This window comes from Panthera tigris, chromosome C1, assembly GCF_018350195.1.
Source record: "Panthera tigris isolate Pti1 chromosome C1, P.tigris_Pti1_mat1.1, whole genome shotgun sequence".
Classification (NCBI taxonomy): Eukaryota; Metazoa; Chordata; class Mammalia; order Carnivora; family Felidae; genus Panthera; species Panthera tigris.
In genome coordinates, this window is record NC_056667.1 from 63,914,582 (window position 1) to 63,933,354 (window position 18,773).

Sequence of the window (18,773 nt, forward strand, 5' to 3'; positions counted from 1 at the left end):
CCATTTTACAGATGAGAAAATTGAGGCTGAGAGTAGGGAAGCACCTACAATAAGCGACTTAACTGAGGGGCGCCTGGGTGGCTCAGTTGGTTGAGTGTCTGACTTCAGTTCAGGTCATGATCTCAACAGTCTGTGTGTTCGAGCCCTGTGTCGGGCTCTGTGCTGACAGCTCAGAGCCTGGAGCCTGCTTCAGATTCTGTGTCTCCCTCTCTCTCTGCCCCTCCCCTGCTCATGCTCTGTCTCTCTCTGTCTCAAAAATAAATAAAAAACATTAAAAAAAAATGTTTTAATGACTTAACTGAGATTTGAACCCAAGTCTGACTCCCAAGCCAGTGTGATCTTTCTACTTTAACTCTACATATTTAATGTTCTGTCCAGTTAGGTTTTGTTACTCATTTGGTCCACCAAAAACCATGGCTTGTTCCCCCTCCATTTAATTCAGCTATATGTGGAAGTCCCAAATTCTCATAATTCTCTTGTGACAATCCCCCATCAGTTATCTTCCCAGATTTGGACTACACTGTGTTTATGTTAAGGCCTTTGTAAATGTAGCAGAAGCCAAAGAAGCCAGTTTTGTGGAATCTGGTTTGTCTGGCAGCATTAAATATCACCTTCCTCTAATAAAAATGCAGCTTTTTGTTTGTTTTAATGAGTACAGGGGGCGTTTATATCCAATCTCCTCCTAGAGGAAGTAATTGCATATGAGTGACCTTTGAAGGAAATCACATCAGGGAGTTATCTGAAAGTCTGTGAGGTGAGCCAGTGTGTAACATCAATCCTTGTACTAGCATACCAGGGAAGAAACAGGCTCTGGGAATGGGCTTGTCTCTCTGACAACTCATCCACACCTTTTTTGGACAGAGAAGAATCATCTACTGCTTGCAGAGAAAGTAAGGAAGTGAAATATTTCTCTAACAATCTATTGAGTGCCTGCTGTGTGCCATGCATACATCATGATCTGTGCTCTCGTGGCACTCGTGTTTTAGTGGCAGGGACAGACAATAAAGAAATTAAAAATGTAAATCATTAGAGACTGTGGTAGGTGCCAGAGGAAATAAACAGGATCGTGAATAACGGGATCGTGATAAACTTGTAGCTCAACTTCCTCATCTGATCAAAACGAGGACAGTGGTAGAACCTTCCTTTCAAGGCTGTTTTCCGGATTTTAAGTTAGATGATGTATATATTCATATCCAGCTGAAGATTTTGTCAGGGTCATAAGTGGTTAATATCTTTGCTATGTGCTAAGTGGGGGGAGGCCACTTCCAATTAAAGCAGTCAGAGAGGACCTCCTGGAGGAGATGACTTTTAAGCTGAGACCTGAGAGATGAAAAGGAGTGGAGCATGTGAATAATTGGAGAAGCAAAGGCCAGACACAGAGGAGGAATGAATGCCTGATGTCTCCCGGTGGCAGAAAGGAGATCAGGAGTCAATGGGGTGAGAATGGCAAGTGAATTGAGCTGAGGGCCATGAGTTGAGCAAGATTCTAACCAGGCAAAGAATTTGGATTCTACTCTTCAAGTAGGGAAGGAGGGTGCTCTGTGCATTAAAATCCTCACTCTTACAGCTGCATGGAGCATGCGCTGTAAGGGTGAAAGCTACCAGACCCAGAAGAAGCCCTGGTGGGTGGGGGTGCTGGTAGGATGGTGGGAGGCTGAGGGTGAAGACGGTGCTGGTAGCAGTATATTTGTTTCCAGAACCGCCAGAACAAATTCCCACAACCTGGTTGTCTTAAAACAACTGAAATTTACTCTCTCTTGGTATATATGGCAGCTAGAAATCTGAGATCAAGTTTGCCGCAGAGCCAGGTTCTCCCTAAAAGCTCTAAGGAAGAATCCTACCTTGCACCTTACAGCTTCCTCACCGTCGTTGGCCAGTAGATGCCTCACTGCCTTCTCTGCCGCCTTCATCACCTGGTGTAGTCCCTGGGTGTCTCTGTGTCTCAGACTTTCTTCTTCTAAGGACACTGGGACTGCTCTGATCCAGTGTGACTACATCTTGACGTACATGTTCATTATATCAGCAAAAACCTTTTTTCAAATAAGGTCACGTGCACAGGTGGGACTTCAACATAGCGTGTTTGTGTGTGTGTGTGTGTGTGTGTGTGTATGTGTGTGTGTACAGGGGCTCTTGGGATGGACACAGTTCAACAGACCTCTGAGTCTGGCCACACCTCTGAGGGGCTGCACTGGCTGGAGAGAAACCACAGTGGCCCACCTTCTGGAGCAAGAGCACAGAGGCATTCGGTACTTTCCCTGTGGTAGGAGGTTTACATGCTGTGTAGCCATTCCTGGTTGCTTATTCCAAATAGGCAGGCAGGTGGTACAGAGGCAGGCAGTCGTGCTGAGGGTAGACTGTCAAATAAGGAGTAGCCCTTCTTATTCAACTTCCTCCACAAAATTGCTTCCATTTGTAGGTTACAGCTTCAGTGTACTACTAATCCATGGTTCCTTTTCAGTGAGTCCCCAGTGGCTTTGAATAGTCTATGGACATAAGTGGATTTTCTTAGATTTTCAGGAGTGAGGAAACCTTGAGTTCATCCCAGGTGCTGCTTTTAGGGTGTGACATTGAACAAATCACATAACCTCTTGAGTTTCAGCTTCTTCCTCTGTAAAATGAGGATACAGGCCTGGTCCAGGGGTTCTCAACCTTGAGGATTCATCAGAAATCACTTGGAGGACTTGTTAAAACACAGATTGCTGGGCCCCAGTTCAGAGCATCTGATTCAGTGAGTCTAGACTTTGTTGTCCCTACTGGTCTGGGAACCACCCCCTGAAAATTATCAGCCTAGATGATCTCTGAGATTTCTGCCAGTGATGCTATTCTGCAAGAAGTGGTAAGTTTGGGATACATGTAGGAGGATAGACCCAAGAGGGCTGGAAGAGTTGTAGCAGATGGAGAGACGGGTATCAAGAGTGAGCTTTGCAGGGCGCCTGGGTGGCTCAGCCAGTTGAGCATCCGACTCTCGATGTCGGCTCAGGTCACGATCCCACAGTTTGTGGGATCAAGCACCGCACTGGGCCTTGTGCTGACAGCATGGAGCCTGCTTGGGATTCTCTCTCCCTCTCTCTCTCTCTCCCTCTGCCCCTCCCTCCCCCCTCTCTCAAAATAAATAAACTTTTTATAAAAAGGAAAGAAATAAAAAAATTTTTTAAAAAGGAATGAGATTTCAATTTTGTGTTGAGCAACTGGGTGGAAGGTGTGCCATCAACTGAGATGCCAAACCCTCTCTTTGAGATTGGCTTTACTATATTCATATTACAGATGAGAAAACAGGGACTCAGAAAATCTAAGCCACTTCACCTAAAATTATCCATCTAAGAAGTAGAAGAAGCAGATTCAAGTCAGTGACTCCAAAAGCCATATTTTATTTTATTTTATTTTATTTTATTTTATTTTATTTTATTTTTTAATTTGTTTAATGTTTATTCTTGAGAGAGAGAGAATGAGCAGGGGAGGGGCAGAGAGAGAGGGAGACACAGAATCTGAAGCAGGCTCCAGGCTCTGAGCTGTCAGCACAGAGCCCAAAGCGGGGCTTGAACACACAAACTGAGATCATGACCTGAGCCAAAGTCAGACACTCAAATGATTGAGCCACCCAGGCGCCCCAAAGGCCATATTTTAAATACTGCTCAGTACTGCCTCCTGCCCATGGAGTTCTTCCATCCTAAGGCAGCCAGTAGACGAAAAACAGGAAAGGTGGTGTTGAAGGTTGGCAGTGAAAGCTGGTGGGTGGGCTTGTCATTGAGAGAGAGGAGCAGCTTGAAAGAGTAACATTTTTCTAGGGAATCACATTAAATAATCAGAGTGGCTTATACCCATGTCAGGCTGAACCGAGATTGACAGCTAATAAAAGCCCAGTAATTACAGGAAAACATCAGATTGAAAAGTGCAGAGATTCTTGAAACACCTGAAGCCATTTAATATATCTTATGTTTGCTCCAGACCAACAAGCAGCTCCCAGAGCAAGACCGGTCTCATTACTGAGCTAATGGACATTATGCTCTGAGGTACCTTTCCCTCTGCCAAATAAATCAGAATTTTAAAAAGTGAAACCTGAGATTGCCATGCTGCAAATGTTTGCAAGGACATCACTGAGCGTTTTAGGTGTCAAGTTTAATTTGACTTGGCCTGGTCTATTCTCTTAAGAAAGGCTCAGGAGGCATCAGCTGGGTCACAGGGAGAATTCCTTCTGCTCTTGCTCTCTGGGCTGTGACAGAAATCAGATCTTGATTCCCCGAGCGTGCTTTCTCAAGTAGGGATTGCTCCTGCCGCTTGAGCCCAAAGGAGGAAGTTGTGATGCAAGCTGTCACGCTCCTCTAGTCTCTGGTTTGGCGGGGGGTTGCGGGGGAGTGGGTGAAAGGAGAGACCCATTCACACCTTCTAAAATATTCTAAAACATTCCTGAGTCCCTACTAAGTTGTAGACACTAGTCCTAGGTACTGGGACGATGACAAATGCTTACACACTAGCAAGGAGCAAGAGTGACGGCAAAAATAAAACGGTAAACTCCAGGTGTGTGCACTGTGGACACTCCCTCCAGAGAGCCAGCCTTCCTGCATCCGACAGGCCCGCCACATGCTCGGGCCCTAACGAGGTTGCAGCTCTGAGCACCAGTGGCCTCCATGTGCTGTAGATTTTCCTGGGCATTTTTTACTTCACAACAGCTCTAATGACTTTGGCATCAAGCTCTTACTGGGGATTAATAACTGGCTGGGCTTAATGGCCCTCACTGTGTCCTGGGCCTTTTTCCTAGCCAGCCATTAATTCCAGGCAGCGCCCTTAGCTCTGGCCATTATAGCTCCCTGGACAAAGAGGCTGTCCTGAGGCAAATGGCCATAGCTTCCTTCTCTCCAGACAGAGCTTTCCACATTATGCTCCCCCTTTTTCTCTCCATGGCATTAGTACAGAGGGCTGGGGTCTTTAGGCAAATATTTGGTTAGGGCACCACACTGTCTTCTTTTTATTTTTTTATTTTTAATTTTTATGTATGTATGTACCTACGTATGTATGTATGTATAGGGCCAGGGAGGGTCAGAGAGAGGAGAGAGAGAATCCCAAGCAGGCTCCATGCCCAATGCAGAGCCCAACATGGGGGCTCGATCTTATGACTGTGAGGTCATGACCTGAGCTGAAATCAAGAGTCAGATGCTTAATCAACTGAGCCACCCAGGCGTCCCTTATGCCTTCTTTTTATGTCCCAGGAGGTTGGCTTTCTCAGAGAACAGACAAGATAGGCAGTTGGGTCTCATTCACTCATTTATCAATCCATCCTTTTATTCAGTATATATTGAGTGCCTCTTATGTGTCCGGAAGCAAAGAGATTACCAAGATTGCAGTAACCTGATAAGGGTGCCTATGTTTCCTACCATAGGATGGTATACCTCACTAAATGGGGCTTTAAGGAAAACGTCCCCAAGAATCAGGGAGACTAAATACTGTGAGGAGGAGGAAGTCGGAGAGAAGGCCTTGCTAGCCAGTGAGTTCGCCGGAAGCCGCCTCCACTCACGTCCTCCATGGAGTTTTATCTCCCAGGCTGCTAGCAAAGCTCCAAGTTCACCTTCCCGTCCTCTGCTTAGTGATTCATCAGCCCAGCATCTGAGTGCTTAAGGGAAGAATATGTGAACACTGCCTCAGGAATCTTAACTCACCAAGGCATGCATATTTCCACCCATATCATTAAGACACTAAGGATTATAATCGTACTGAGATGTGGGGGAGCATGGCTCTCTCGGAGGACTGTAATGCATCCTGAGAAACAGGGTCATGGAGTTTGTATAATTTCTAGTCATCCTGCCTCCCAAGACATCATCAGTCCTTCCAAATGCAGAAAACAGACTTCATTTCCTCCTTTGGAAGTGATTCAGCCTTTGGTACATGCTCTTCTCAGCTGCGGGAAATGTAACATTATGTTTAGAACAGCTATTGTCATTTTATTGGCACCACTTACCAAAAGACACTTAAGGCATAATTCAGACTTCAATCTTTTTTGCATTGTTTGGTGCGCCTGCACAACTCGAAGAGTGAGTGTTGTTGCCCGAGGTAATCAATACTTCAGAGCTAAGGCAGATGGACAGGAAGCATGAGGGAGGGATTTCTGGACTGGTTGGACCCAGTGTGTTCTGATGGTGCCCAGGAACCACAGAGGATCAGGATGGCACAGTCGGGAACCATGGCCTTCCCTGAAAGTGTCTTCCACTGGCCACATGCACACCTAAGAGACACAGAGAAGGCACCTCAGTCTCCATAGGAGACCCAGGTTTCACCCGTCAGCCACCCTGTGCTTTGAGAATCACAGCAGAATAGTTCATTATGGGGGAAAGAGATGCGGGACTTTTCTTCAGAATGTTTTCCCCAGTAAAAAGAAGCACAATGTCTCACAATGATCAAACTAGAAATTTCAAGATGGTAATTCTAGGTGAGTCTGATGACAAAAAGCAAGTTCCCATGGCTATAGGGTCCAATGGAATGAAATCCTACAAAGTGACCTTATTAAACAAATGTACTGACTTACACAGCACCTCAGGGGTGTACTGAGTGCTCCATAAATGTCTTTCAAATGAATGAACGAATGAATGTCATGTGGCCACATGTATCTGGTTGATCTCTTTATCTCACGGGTGAGAAAGTCAAGGACCTGACTTGTAAAATTCAGATCCTGGGTCTCCTGACCCTAATCATCACCCAGTGACGTGATATTTGCAGATGCCCCTGTCAAATTTTGTAGGAATTTTTTTAGGGGGCTTCCCTACGAGTAGAACTTTCCCAGGGTGCAGGACCTTCAATGCTGAAACCCAAACAACCCCTAACAAACCGGATGGGCTGGTCAGCTCAAGTGTCAGAGTCCGCCCTGCGGATCTGCCCTGCCCCTCGGGCAACCCTCCATCAGCCCCCCTGCGGCCAAGCATCCGCCTCTACTTCCTCCCGACCGACCAAAACGAGGCTCTGCCGCCTCTGTTCCACTGAGACTTTTTTTGGCTGAGGCCGCCAAATCCAAAGAACGCTTTTGGTTTCACTTGTGCTATCATGTCTTGTGACGCCACTGACCACTGGCTCTTTAAAGTTACCTCTTCTGTTAGTTTGCATTGCACAGACCTTTCCTGGCTGTCTTCCTGCCTGTCTAGCTCTTCTGGACAGGCTCAAATGTTTTCTCGCCTTTGGTCCCATGGCCCCTTGTACCTGACTTTATTATAGCACTTACTCCACAGTCCTGTAATTATTTATCTGGGGGCACTCTTGCCTTAGATTGTGTGCTTCCTTGAGAGGAAAAACAGGATTTTATCTGACTTTTTATCTATATCACCAAGTTCAATGCCTGACACATGATAGAAACTCTATGGTTGAATAGATCCTTTAACCTTCCCTCTTCATCCTGTATGTATGGGATATGCAAGAAAAATAAGAAAGGGGAAAATTAAGTATTTCTGCCATCCTTTGGCCCATGAACTTGCCCCTCAACCCCTCAGGGGATTCACAAGGGCCTCATGTTCCAGGTTCCAGGAGTTTCCCTGAAGGGAATAGGGGCCACTTTCTATACATAATGTGGCTCTTCCTCAAAGGGAGATTTGGGCTTAAGTACATTTCACCCTCATTAATTTAAGGCTCTAGATGGATGAGTCCACTGTTAATAGAGCTCCAAGGGATGAAGGTATTGGATACGAGACTTTTGTCATTTTACTGCATCCACCCAGCCCAAAGCTCTTAAAGCAATAACTGATTAAGAAACAGCAACACTGAGCTTCTGGGTTGAGAGAGGAAAGGAAGAAGACGATGAATTAAGAAAACATCTCAGGGCATTTGTTCTATTCATTCTATTTACTCTACTGCACTGCGACGCCATTAACCATGATGGTTAATCCCACGGGCTCTACAGTCTGATTTCCTGGGTTTGAATTCCAGCTCTGCCACTTTCTAACTGGATGATCTTGAGCAAGTTCCTTCCTTTTCTATCCCTCAATATTCTCATTAGTAAAATGGGGTGGGGGGGGTAATATAATATCTTTCATATGGGGTTATTTGAAGAATTAATGCAACTATATAAAAAAGCTCAAAACAGTGCCTGGCACATGGAGATATCTAATCACCATTAGCAAAAGTGCTCTTTCTTTCATGTCCCCCGACTTGCTGTGCTCTAAATAGCCCCCTCTACTAATACTTTCACACAGTCCCCCTTCTCATCCTGTCATACTTTATTGTGAGCCTTTACTGACCTGCTGTCCCTTACTAAAGTATAAACTTTAGGGGTTCTGCTTTTTCCTTCCATTTGCATTCTTACTGCCCATCGTAGTGCCTGTCACCTAATAACAATACTTGGATGTCAAATGAGTGATGAGAATCTACATTTCAGAAGCTTGTATGTCAATTATCAACCCAAAGTGATCAGTACTGATTTAGTGAGTATCTACAATGCACTCCACTCTGACGGATAATCCCAATAACAGCTGTCATTACTGAATGATCACTGTACCAGGTCCTATGGTAGGGATTGGGTTCAGCTCCCTGCAATTGCTATTTTTATAGGTCAGGTACTGGGAATATCAAATGGCCCAGTCTAATACTATGTGTATTCAATTCTCCCAAGGTAGAATGGGGCATTAATTTTCCTCATTTGGAGATGAGAAACCTGAGATTTACAGAGGTCAGTAGCTTACCAAGGTCCCACAGCTAATAGGTAGTGGAGACGAGGCTGGATTCATCCTATAAGCCCCCAAAACTGGTGCCCTCTGCCACTATGCTTAACTGACTGAGCCACCCAGGCGCCCCCCCCTCTGCCACTATGCAGTAAGGGAAGACTGCTGTCCTCACGTGCCCTCATCTGGTTTTGAAGGCAGAGCTATGGCTCAGGAACCCTGCCCCCCCCCCCCCCCGAGTAAATATAAGCCCTAAACTGGATCCAACTTGCTGAGATTATGCAGGGAGCCAGTATGTCCTGTTCAAAGTTAACTGGGAGGAAGGGCAGAGGCTCTGGGGCAAGTCTAACAATGCTACTTTCCTTCAGAACATTCTTGATTGTAATTTTCTCATGCACTTGCTGGCCTTGGCCTCAGGTCCTAATTACATTATGTTCAAACAGCAACTAAGAGATAGTTCTCATTAAACATAAACAGGGGAATGTTTAATTTGTGGGAACATAGGTGTTCAGAAAGCAAATCGTTGGTTCAGGGTGTTGAAATGAGCATTGCCGTTGGCGTTGTCCTTGGGCACCACACAGCCAGGACTCCCAAGGTCTGTGGCTCTGAACTTGAGGCTTTTTTTTTTTTTACACTTTTGAAGATGGACTAACTCAATTTCACTCCCTCTCCCCTTAAAATGGGAGAAACTATCCTAGTTGTCATTTCAAAATTATGGTATCTGAGGGATTACAATTTGCATGTTTCCCCCATGTGATTCTCAGGCGATGTTTATTTAGGGTAAGCATATTTGTACAGCATCCAAGAATATTGATAAACGCTTAGCTTTCAATAATGTGAGCTAAGAGCTAATGTCATAGCAAAATGTAGTGGTCTTTATTTCAATTTGGGGTAACTTTGGATTCAGAAAGACCTGGGTTTGAAAGCATGACTTCATTACATCCTAGTTATGCATCCTTGAGCAAATTTTTTAACATCTCCAAGCCCAAGTATTCCCATCTGTAAGATGGCTGTGACAGCAACCTTGCTGGGTTATGGGGATTTGGTGATTTGGTGCCAGCTAAGCCCAGAGCCCAGTGTTTGACAGGTCAATGCAAGCCCTCTTTCCATCTTGTCAAATGCTCCTTGTCACCAATTTGGGAGAGAATGTAAGAGTGGATGAGGCAATAGCAGGAGAAGTATATTCTGGCATGGGAGGGAGGAGAGGGAAGACTGGCCACCTTCTGAGGCGGTGAAATGACCTAGTGGTGCCAAGTGAGGGCTGCCTGCTGATGGTGTCCTTCCCCCTTTGCCTTCCAGCCCCTGAAAATGCACTGCAGGGACTGTGCCCTGGTGACCAGCTCGGGGCATCTGCTGCACAGCCGCCAAGGCCCCCAGATCGACCAGACCGAGTGCGTCATCCGCATGAACGACGCCCCCACGCGCGGTTACGGGCGCGACGTGGGCAACCGCACCAGCCTGAGGGTCATCGCGCACTCCAGCATCCAGAGGATCCTCCGCAACCGCCACGACCTGCTCAACGTGAGCCAGGGCACCGTGTTCATCTTCTGGGGCCCCAGCAGCTACATGCGGCGCGACGGCAAGGGCCAGGTCTACAACAACCTGCAGCTCCTGAGCCGCGTGCTGCCGCGGCTGAAGGCCTTTATGACCACGCGCCACAAGATGCTGCAGTTTGATGAGCTCTTCAAGCAGGAGACTGGCAAGGACAGGTAGAAGGCGCAGGGTGGAGAGTGGAGGGCCGCAGGGGAGGGTGAGGACATGTCGTTGCTGGCTGATTCACTGGAAGCCAAGCTTTTGCTGAGGCTTTTTGTTGGGGCTCCGCTGTTCATGCCATTGATAGAGCTCCTCTGTAGGGTCCTGGGGACTGGCTGCCTTTGTAAGGCAAAGTGAATGAAGCACTGAGACACTGTGTGGATAGTTCAAGGCCAAGTCCCTGTTTTGGAGGAACAGGCTACAGAGCTGCTGGCTTACACTGGTAATAAGTGCAAGATCATACGTTTTATTGCATTTCCTTTCACTTGTGTGAACACTAACCAAAAGGAGAGTATGGGTTTATTTTTCCCTTTCGAGGCAAACATTTATTCATTCCATGGACAGGTGCTGAGTACCTACCTACTCCTCCACTGCACCAGGCACTGGGGGTATAGTCGAAACAAGACAAATCTAGGCCGTGCCCTCCAGGAACCTAAAGCTTTCCCGGGAGGACAAATATTTACCAAGTAGTGGCTCACATGCTGAGTGTCATGCAAGGTAAAGAAAATAGTGCTGTGACCTGCAGGACAGGGAGACCTACCATAGTCCAGGGCAAAGTTTTCCTTACTCTTAGTTACAGCTCAAATGATGGGACATGAAATCAGTGTAGTGAGTCACTGTAAGTTGTTGTTTTTTTTTTTTTAATGTAATGGAATTGATGGAATGAAATGGAATGGAATAGAAGACAATATCAAGATTCATCCCCCATATTAAGACAAAATATTGTTAAATGAAATAACACTTATCCATGTCAGTTTTGTACATATGAATATACACATGTAGAGGTTTTTTGAGGTAATGAAAATGTTCTGGAATTAGATAGTAATTCCACAATATTCCCTGTGGCTGCAGTCAGGAGGGTTTTGGGGGGAGTAGTCCTTGACGACACTGAGATAAAGGGCCATGAGCTGGCCAAATCTAGGTGAAAAGCAAAGGACAGCTGGGTATCAATAGGTGTGGTGCAGTATAGTCCAAATACAGATCTCTAGGCAAGAATTCTGACTCTATCCTTCAGTGGTTGTGTGGCCTTGGACAAGTTATCTAACTCTGCAGGGACCTCACATGCAAAAAGTGCATAGTGGCTAGGCCTCATAGGACTGGTCTAATGATTAAGTTTCTTTTTTTCCTTAATTTTAAAATATATAATTTTAGGGACACCTGGGTGGCTCAGTCGGTTAAGCGTCCACCTTCAGCTTAGGTCATGATCTCATGGTTCGTGGGTTTGAGCCCTGTGTCAGACTCTGTGCTGACAGCTCGGAGCCTGGATCCTGCTTCAGATCCTGTCTCCCCCTCTCTCTGCCCCTCCCAGCTCATTCTCTCCCTCTCCTTCTCTCTCTCTCTCTCTTTCTCTCTCTCTCAAAAATAACTAAACATTTAAAAATGTTTTAAATATGTAATTTTATAATTAATAGATATTTAATTTACCTCCCCCTCCCTTACAAAAACTGTTGCTGAGTTGATTTCTTAAAACTAAAGAGACATGATAAATGAAATGAAGAATATAAAGTACTAAATTCATTGTTAAGCTATGTGGGCAGCTCATTATTGGAGAACAGGGCCTTAGAGAAAGACCAGAGCTTTGCCCCAAATTCTTTGTGTGGAAGACTTTTCTTTTTAAATCCTAGAAACCTTGTGACCATTTGAGGGCTGGTCCAGCCATGGCATCTGGGGGACAGAGGAGAGGGGGAGCTGTCTTCTGGCCCTGTGGCCTCCTTCCCTAGAGGCTCAGGAGACTCCATGGTTAGATCACATAAGGGATCCTGGTCATCATCACAAGCTCTCATGAAGTTCAGTTATTTATTGCCCTTTAAAAGCCACAAATAAGAGAGACTGTCACTCATTTAAATGAGTTATTTAACCAACAGAGCATTTTATACAGGAATAAGAATGAGAGGAGTTATTTACAGTTTCATTTTTGCTTGTTGGAAAATTTGAAATAAGTAGAAACAGTCTTCAATAGAAAACACTTCTCCTCTTTTTAGTTTAATGGTTGTTTGTTAAATTTGAGAATTTCTGAGACACTGATGCAGTATAACTGCTGCAGTATAAGCTATTGAAGCTAATTACACATTGCTCTGGATCTTCTTAAGAGATTATTTTAAGTTGATAACTTGGAGACCAGTCATTCTAGCCTTTGGTCACTTTAGGAAATAAACTTACACTGAGACATAGCCCATTCACTTAAGTTTATTAAATTCTGGCCATAAAAACTTTATGTTCAGTAGGTCTGTCTCCCTGGTGAGCCCAGCTGGTAGAGGAAACCAAATCTATGTCGGTTATCTACTGGGCCTCTCATGTGCAGACATCCATCTACAAGGGTCCATCCATCCCTATTCAGGGGAATCACACATAAGGACTTGCAGGGTGCCAAACTACATTGTCACTTCTGGAATCTTTGTGCCTCTTACCTTTAGGAAACTGTCTTAAAGAGGCTAATATTGCATTGACTCGATATTCTCATGCGTCCATATTCTTAACCTGGCCTCTCCCAGCTAAAAGAACCAAGTCAGAAATAACCCTTCAGAAGAAACATTTTTCCAAAAATCAAAACACAGAACATTAGGGATCCACTAGTATTTCTTCCATGTAAGCTTTTCTCGAAACCCAGCAAAACAGTAGGACGTATTAAAGGTACACAAAATGTGGAATATCTAATTTTGTACATCTCATGATCAGGACATTCATTCCAAGCTATTATTTTGAAAAAAAAAAAAAGGATAATTCAATAGATTTTGATTTATAGAAGTTTCACCCTACTTAAAAGTGGAGGGGAAAACGGGCTCAGGAACAATCTGCAATTAAAAAGCATGACAAATGGCATAGATGGGCAAGTGGTATTCTTTGATATTAGAAAGTAACTGTACTTGAAAATAACTTTATAATTGAATAAGGGTACATTAGGAAAATATGATTCAGAACCAATATTATAGTAATTAGATAAAGGAAGCATAAATGAAATAACTGCAGGAAGAATATTTCCATAGAGATTATAAATGAGATTCTGGTGGAGCAGAAAGGCCTTTAATTGTAATTTAGTGCGCACTATAGAATTATCAGCTCAGTGTGTTACTTCATCATATAAAAGAATATCTGATAATTTTCCCTAATAAGCACATGACAGCTCTTCATATTCCTTCATTATAGCTGATTAAGTGTAAAAACAGTAGATATTCCTTTGTTGGAAAAAGAGTTCAAATCATTTTAGAAAGACAGCACAGAGCAGTTGCATTTCTAGAGCACGTGATCCCAAAAGGCTAGGATTTAAGAAGTCTGGGGATTTTAAGTGGCACTTTAAAGAACTCTTTGCTTTAGTTTCTTTCATCCCTCACTTTGTATTCTCCCCCTTTTTCCCCATGAAACCTTTTTCTGTAGAGCCACCTCTTCTAGTATTTCTGGCTGTGGCTTATGGTCTCTACTCTAGCCCACAAAAGAAAGCCAAAATTACAGGGAGTTTCTGCCCCTGGGAGAGCCCTCTTGGTGTTTCTGACGACTCTAAAAACGTAGGGACTCCGTCTCTTCCTGGCCTTCACAAGCTCCCAGTTATTCACTGACCCAGTGTGAGTCTAGGAAACTGACCGTTGCACTGTCACAGCTACAAGGGTGAATCTCACTTGAGGCAAGGGACTTTCTTTTCCTTCTCTTTCCTCTCTCCCTTCCCCAGGGACTACCTTTGCTCTGCGCTGCCTCCTTCAGTCCTGGAAGACTGGTGCAAAGGAAAAGGATTGCTAATTCCTATCTAGGCTGGAGGCTTCACAGTTTTGTACTCACTGCCCTGATGACTGATGGTGGATCCTACACCAGAGCCAATAGCAGAGTATTACAAGGATATCAGTTTCTTCAGGGATGCTAACAACAAAACAAAAACAAAAACAAACACTGAAAGTAATGGTTGAATTATTTGCTTCATTTGCTCCGATCTAGCAACCAAGAGAGGAGGAAGGTGTCTCGATCTATCTATCAACACATCACGCTAAATACTTTTTATGGTGTTCTCTCATTTCGTCCTCAGAATAGCCCAGGAAGATAGAGCTTCCCAGGCCTGCTCTATAGATGGGAAATCAGGGCTCAGAGATAAGCAGTAAGCTGCCTCAGGTCATTCAGCTGGTCAGTGATAAAAACAGCCATACACACTCATGGTATTCCAATCTTTAGGAGCTTTTAAAATGTACTTCCTGGGCTATTCCTGGGTCAGGATATAATGGAATGGAAAGCTAAAATGAGCAAAGGGATTAAGAACCACAAAGGGGAAGCCATGAACTCAGGAATGACTATATCACCCATTCCTGTCAGGTATTTGACAAAACAAAGGACTCCTTAATATGCCTCTTTTTTTTTTTTTTTTTTTGGTCCATATGTGAAATGGAAATAATGCAAACTGATTAACAAATGTCTTCCTTCTCAAAGAGGAATGCTACACAGCGCAAGTAGAAAAGCTTTTCAGCAACTCTGTTATTCACATCACATATGGTGCTATGGCCGGGCAAAGTCAGACAGTCTGACCTTGGGGATAAGGTGTTTGAAACTGGCTAATGAGGCATGCCATAAGCACTGGAAAAAAAAAAAGCAAAAGCAGCAACCCCCTAAGAATTGAAATTAATATCCACAGCAGCATAGCATGGTAGACTGAGTCATTCTCACAGGGTCAAATTAGACCTTGATGTTATGTCTCCACAGTTATCCTTAGGCTTGGCACGTGGCTAGAGCTCAGTACATATGTTTGAATGGGCAAATGAATGAATTTAGGAACACCAAGATTCATTCCTTAAGTTTTGTCAGTTCGGTCTTTTAAGAAAAAACTTTGAGAGGGATCTGAATGTTCTGAGGTAAAATAAAGCAAATGCTCAATTAAGCATAAGCATTCCTGCAGTCCCTTTCCTCTGGTAATTAGCCCCTTCCCAAATGAGTATACTCTTCCTATGGAAAGACATTCAGTCAAGATGTCAATGTTAATTAGTCTAATTGAAGGCAAGCTTTTACCTAAGATTGTTTGATCGATCAGTAGGTATCAATCAATAGATAGACAGATACATCTATGTGTTTATACATATTTAATAAGCTCTTCATTATTTAGGCCTGCTTGGGGAATAAGGAATATTTCCAATTAGTCAAGTATTGTAGTTAATAAAGAAAGAGTTGACACATGGGGATTGTCATCTTACAAGAAATTGAGTTGTGGTCGTGTGCTCTTAAACACTGAAACACTGATCATCATCTTTGATGATGAAGAAGTTGCTTGAGCATCCTTTAGTGTCATAATCCACCATGGTGGAACATGAATATCATTTATCACTCTACCATGGAGTATGATGCTGTTGGTAAGAGATTTCTATCAGGTAAAGTGTCAGCTATTTACCAAATGGATAGAGAGAGAGAGAGGGTGTGTTAATCATCAGCCTTGCTCCAGAAAGGATTTAAGATGGTAATGGTTATAATGATTACTTTACCAGCTTGCAGACTTAATTGTTGTTCCTTCCAGGAAGATCTCAAACACTTGGCTCAGCACTGGCTGGTTCACAATGACAATTGCACTGGAGCTCTGTGACAGGATCAATGTTTATGGCATGGTGCCCCCAGACTTCTGCAGGTAGGATTTATTCTGCAAGTGTAATTCATCAGCAGTGTTGTTGCAGGATTTATAAATATCTGATTCCAAATATCAACCATGAAACATGTCTAACTGTCTTCTTGAAGCAATTAATTAACATGTCCCAAGTTCTGGTTCTAGAAACAACAAACAGCATTTAATTATGTGATATAAAATATTGAAAGTTTTTGTTTGTACTGCTGGAGAATTAATCCATCTTGTGGGCTTCTTTTATCCTCTGAATATTTATTAACCAAAAGTAATGCAACAATTGGCATAATATTAATGATGAGCAAGCATTAAGAAATATTAGTTTTATTCTCATTTTGAAAGAATGTGGTAATTTTTAATGAATTAAGGAGGGCAATTTCTTCAACGGTAAGGCTTGTTTTCTAAAATTAAAATACTGCTCTGAGTCTCTTTTCCTCTTCACATCAGTAGCCTTGATTTGTGCTTCTAAGGCCAAGAGCACAGATATAATTACTTTGGTGTACCACTTTAAAGGGAACATACACACATCTTTGTTGCTACCTTAGGTTCCCACGTACCCAGCCAGAGTTTGGTGTGTACTAACAGATGCACTGAGAGATACTCAGGGCCTGATTTGTGGAAGCCCAGTTGAAAATTCACTGTAATTTAAAGTAGCAATGTGGGTACCTTCAGAAAGCATTCTGCTCTCCAGGAATACCTGGTGACCTGCAACCTGATCTTCACATGGCAAAATCTGGGGTGAGGGCATTTTAAACTCGCTCCTTAAAATTCGCACTTGCTTATATCTTCATGTGTTTTAAACCTAACACCTTCTCGAAGGCCATGGGCCTTTACACAAAATCTGCAATTTGGACGTTGGATGCAAGGATGTGAGTACTTAATCATGCTGCTTTTCCACTTTGCAACTTTTCTCCCACCCTCTTGAGCCCAAAGACCCAACACAGCAGCAGTACTAGTTTACATATGAGAGATACAGAATAGGCCTTTGATATTTGCCCAGACTCACTCGTCCCCGTGGATGGCCTGATGTAGTAAGGAAGGGTGTGCATTCTGGAGTCAGAAGGCAAGGTTCAGGGCTACACCTGGCTACTTACTAACCAAGTGTGAGCTTGAGCTGGTTGTTCAATCTCTCTGTGTCTCAGTTTCCTCCTCATTAGAAGTGGACATGATGATACTAATAGAGTCAGCCATGGGGTTGTAGGTGGATTAAATAAGTTAATACACATGAAGTGCTTGGACCAGCACCTATACATGGCAAGAGTTATCTTGGATCCCCATCCGGTTCTTCATTACTGAACCCATAGCCTTGTTTCCCTGTTTAGCAATCCATGTGCAAAAAGTAGGTAAGATAGTGTAAAAAAAAAAAAAAGCCCAACCTCCTCAACCCAACAGGCTAACAGAGGCAGTAAGAACAGTGCTTTTGGGCATGCAAAGAGCCGTCAAAGTTGATAGCTGTATGGCAGATATAATTATGGAATATTGCCATTAGGACTCCAGAGAGAAAGAGCATGAATAAATTGCAATGTTAATGACTTAGAGCATTCAAGGAAATATTCCATCTATTATGGAAAACAAATGAAAGGCAAGTTAACCTGACATTTCTCTTACTCAGAGCTAGTTCATCATGACTGCATGATCATAGGAGGGGGACAGCTTATGGGATGCTGCTAACAAGGGAAGGGAGTCAAGATACTGTTGGTGCACCGTCTGTTGCCACCGGCTCTGGCTTTCTGTTCCCCAGCCACCATCCCAAAGGTTCCACAGTTGCTTTCACAAAATGCTATCTCCAACAACTCTTCAGGAGGATCCCTGTACCCTGTACACGGTGTCCTGTCAGAGTAAGTGGAGAAGCTGGGTGTCGTGTGGCAGAGAGGGTTGGGCTGCAGAGAGTGTCCTGCTCAGTGAGAATTCCTGTTAGGATGGTTAAGCAGGGAAGAGCGGGGCAGCACAGACTGACTCCCACATTCCTTTAATCTTTGCTTCCAGGACATGTTAGCTGAACCACCCAGTTAGAAACGGGGTCACCTTGAGCCTTGCTTCCCTCATCTGCAAGATGGTAATAAGAAAACGGTATTAAAAGCAAGCAGGTCATGGTGAAGGTTGAATGAGGTCATGGATGTAGAATGTCTGACACAGTGCCCAGCACACAGTGCTCAGGAAAGACTTAAGGTTATGAATATTATTAATATATTAATATTATATTTTAAGATATATAAAATAATTATTAATGTTATCCAAAGTCCTTGAGAGTTGCCCCAAAAGGTACTAAGAATTTTGGGGGATTCAAAGAATAAAACACAGCTCTTGCCTTCTAGAAACTTACAGTAAGCCGTATCCACACAAAAATGTAATGAACCCAACACAGCCACTGGGAGTCAAATCACTTTTGCAAACAGTATCTACCACCAGAGAATGAGAAAGCAACTTGTAAGTCAGTCCAGCTGCTCATCTAACCATTTCCCCTTTTTGTTTTTGTTTTGAAAGAAGTTGAGAACTATATGGGCCAAGCGGGGTTCATGTGTCATGAGCTCTAGGACTTATGGAGGTCAGATATCCCAGGGTCCAGAAATGGTAGGGACAGTTCTGTGAGGTGGCAGAACTCAAGCTGGTGAGTCCACCAGAAGATAAACTCTCCGAAGGCAGAGATTTTTGTGTATTCGGTTCACTATTTGAGCCCTGGTGCACAGTCCCACATGTGTTTACCTTCCTAGCCTGTAGCAGATGTGTCGTAAATATCAAGAGAATGAATAGCCCTGTCCCCTACTCTCTCCTTAGTGCTCTTGTAAAAGGGTATTTGCATGGGTGAAAAAATAACC

General features: G+C 43.7%; 1 protein-coding gene across 1 annotated transcript in view; it reads left to right on the plus strand.

Annotated features, from left to right (window-relative positions):
• Positions 1 to 18,773, plus strand: part of ST6GALNAC5 (ST6 N-acetylgalactosaminide alpha-2,6-sialyltransferase 5) — a 170,671-nt gene that overhangs the window by 142,243 nt on the left and 9,655 nt on the right. Inside the window, exons 3-4 of the mRNA XM_042997612.1 lie at positions 9,930 to 10,339; positions 15,859 to 15,966. Of these exons, the coding sequence (XP_042853546.1) occupies positions 9,930 to 10,339; positions 15,859 to 15,966 (518 nt within the window). The remainder of the gene's footprint in view (positions 1 to 9,929; positions 10,340 to 15,858; positions 15,967 to 18,773) is intronic.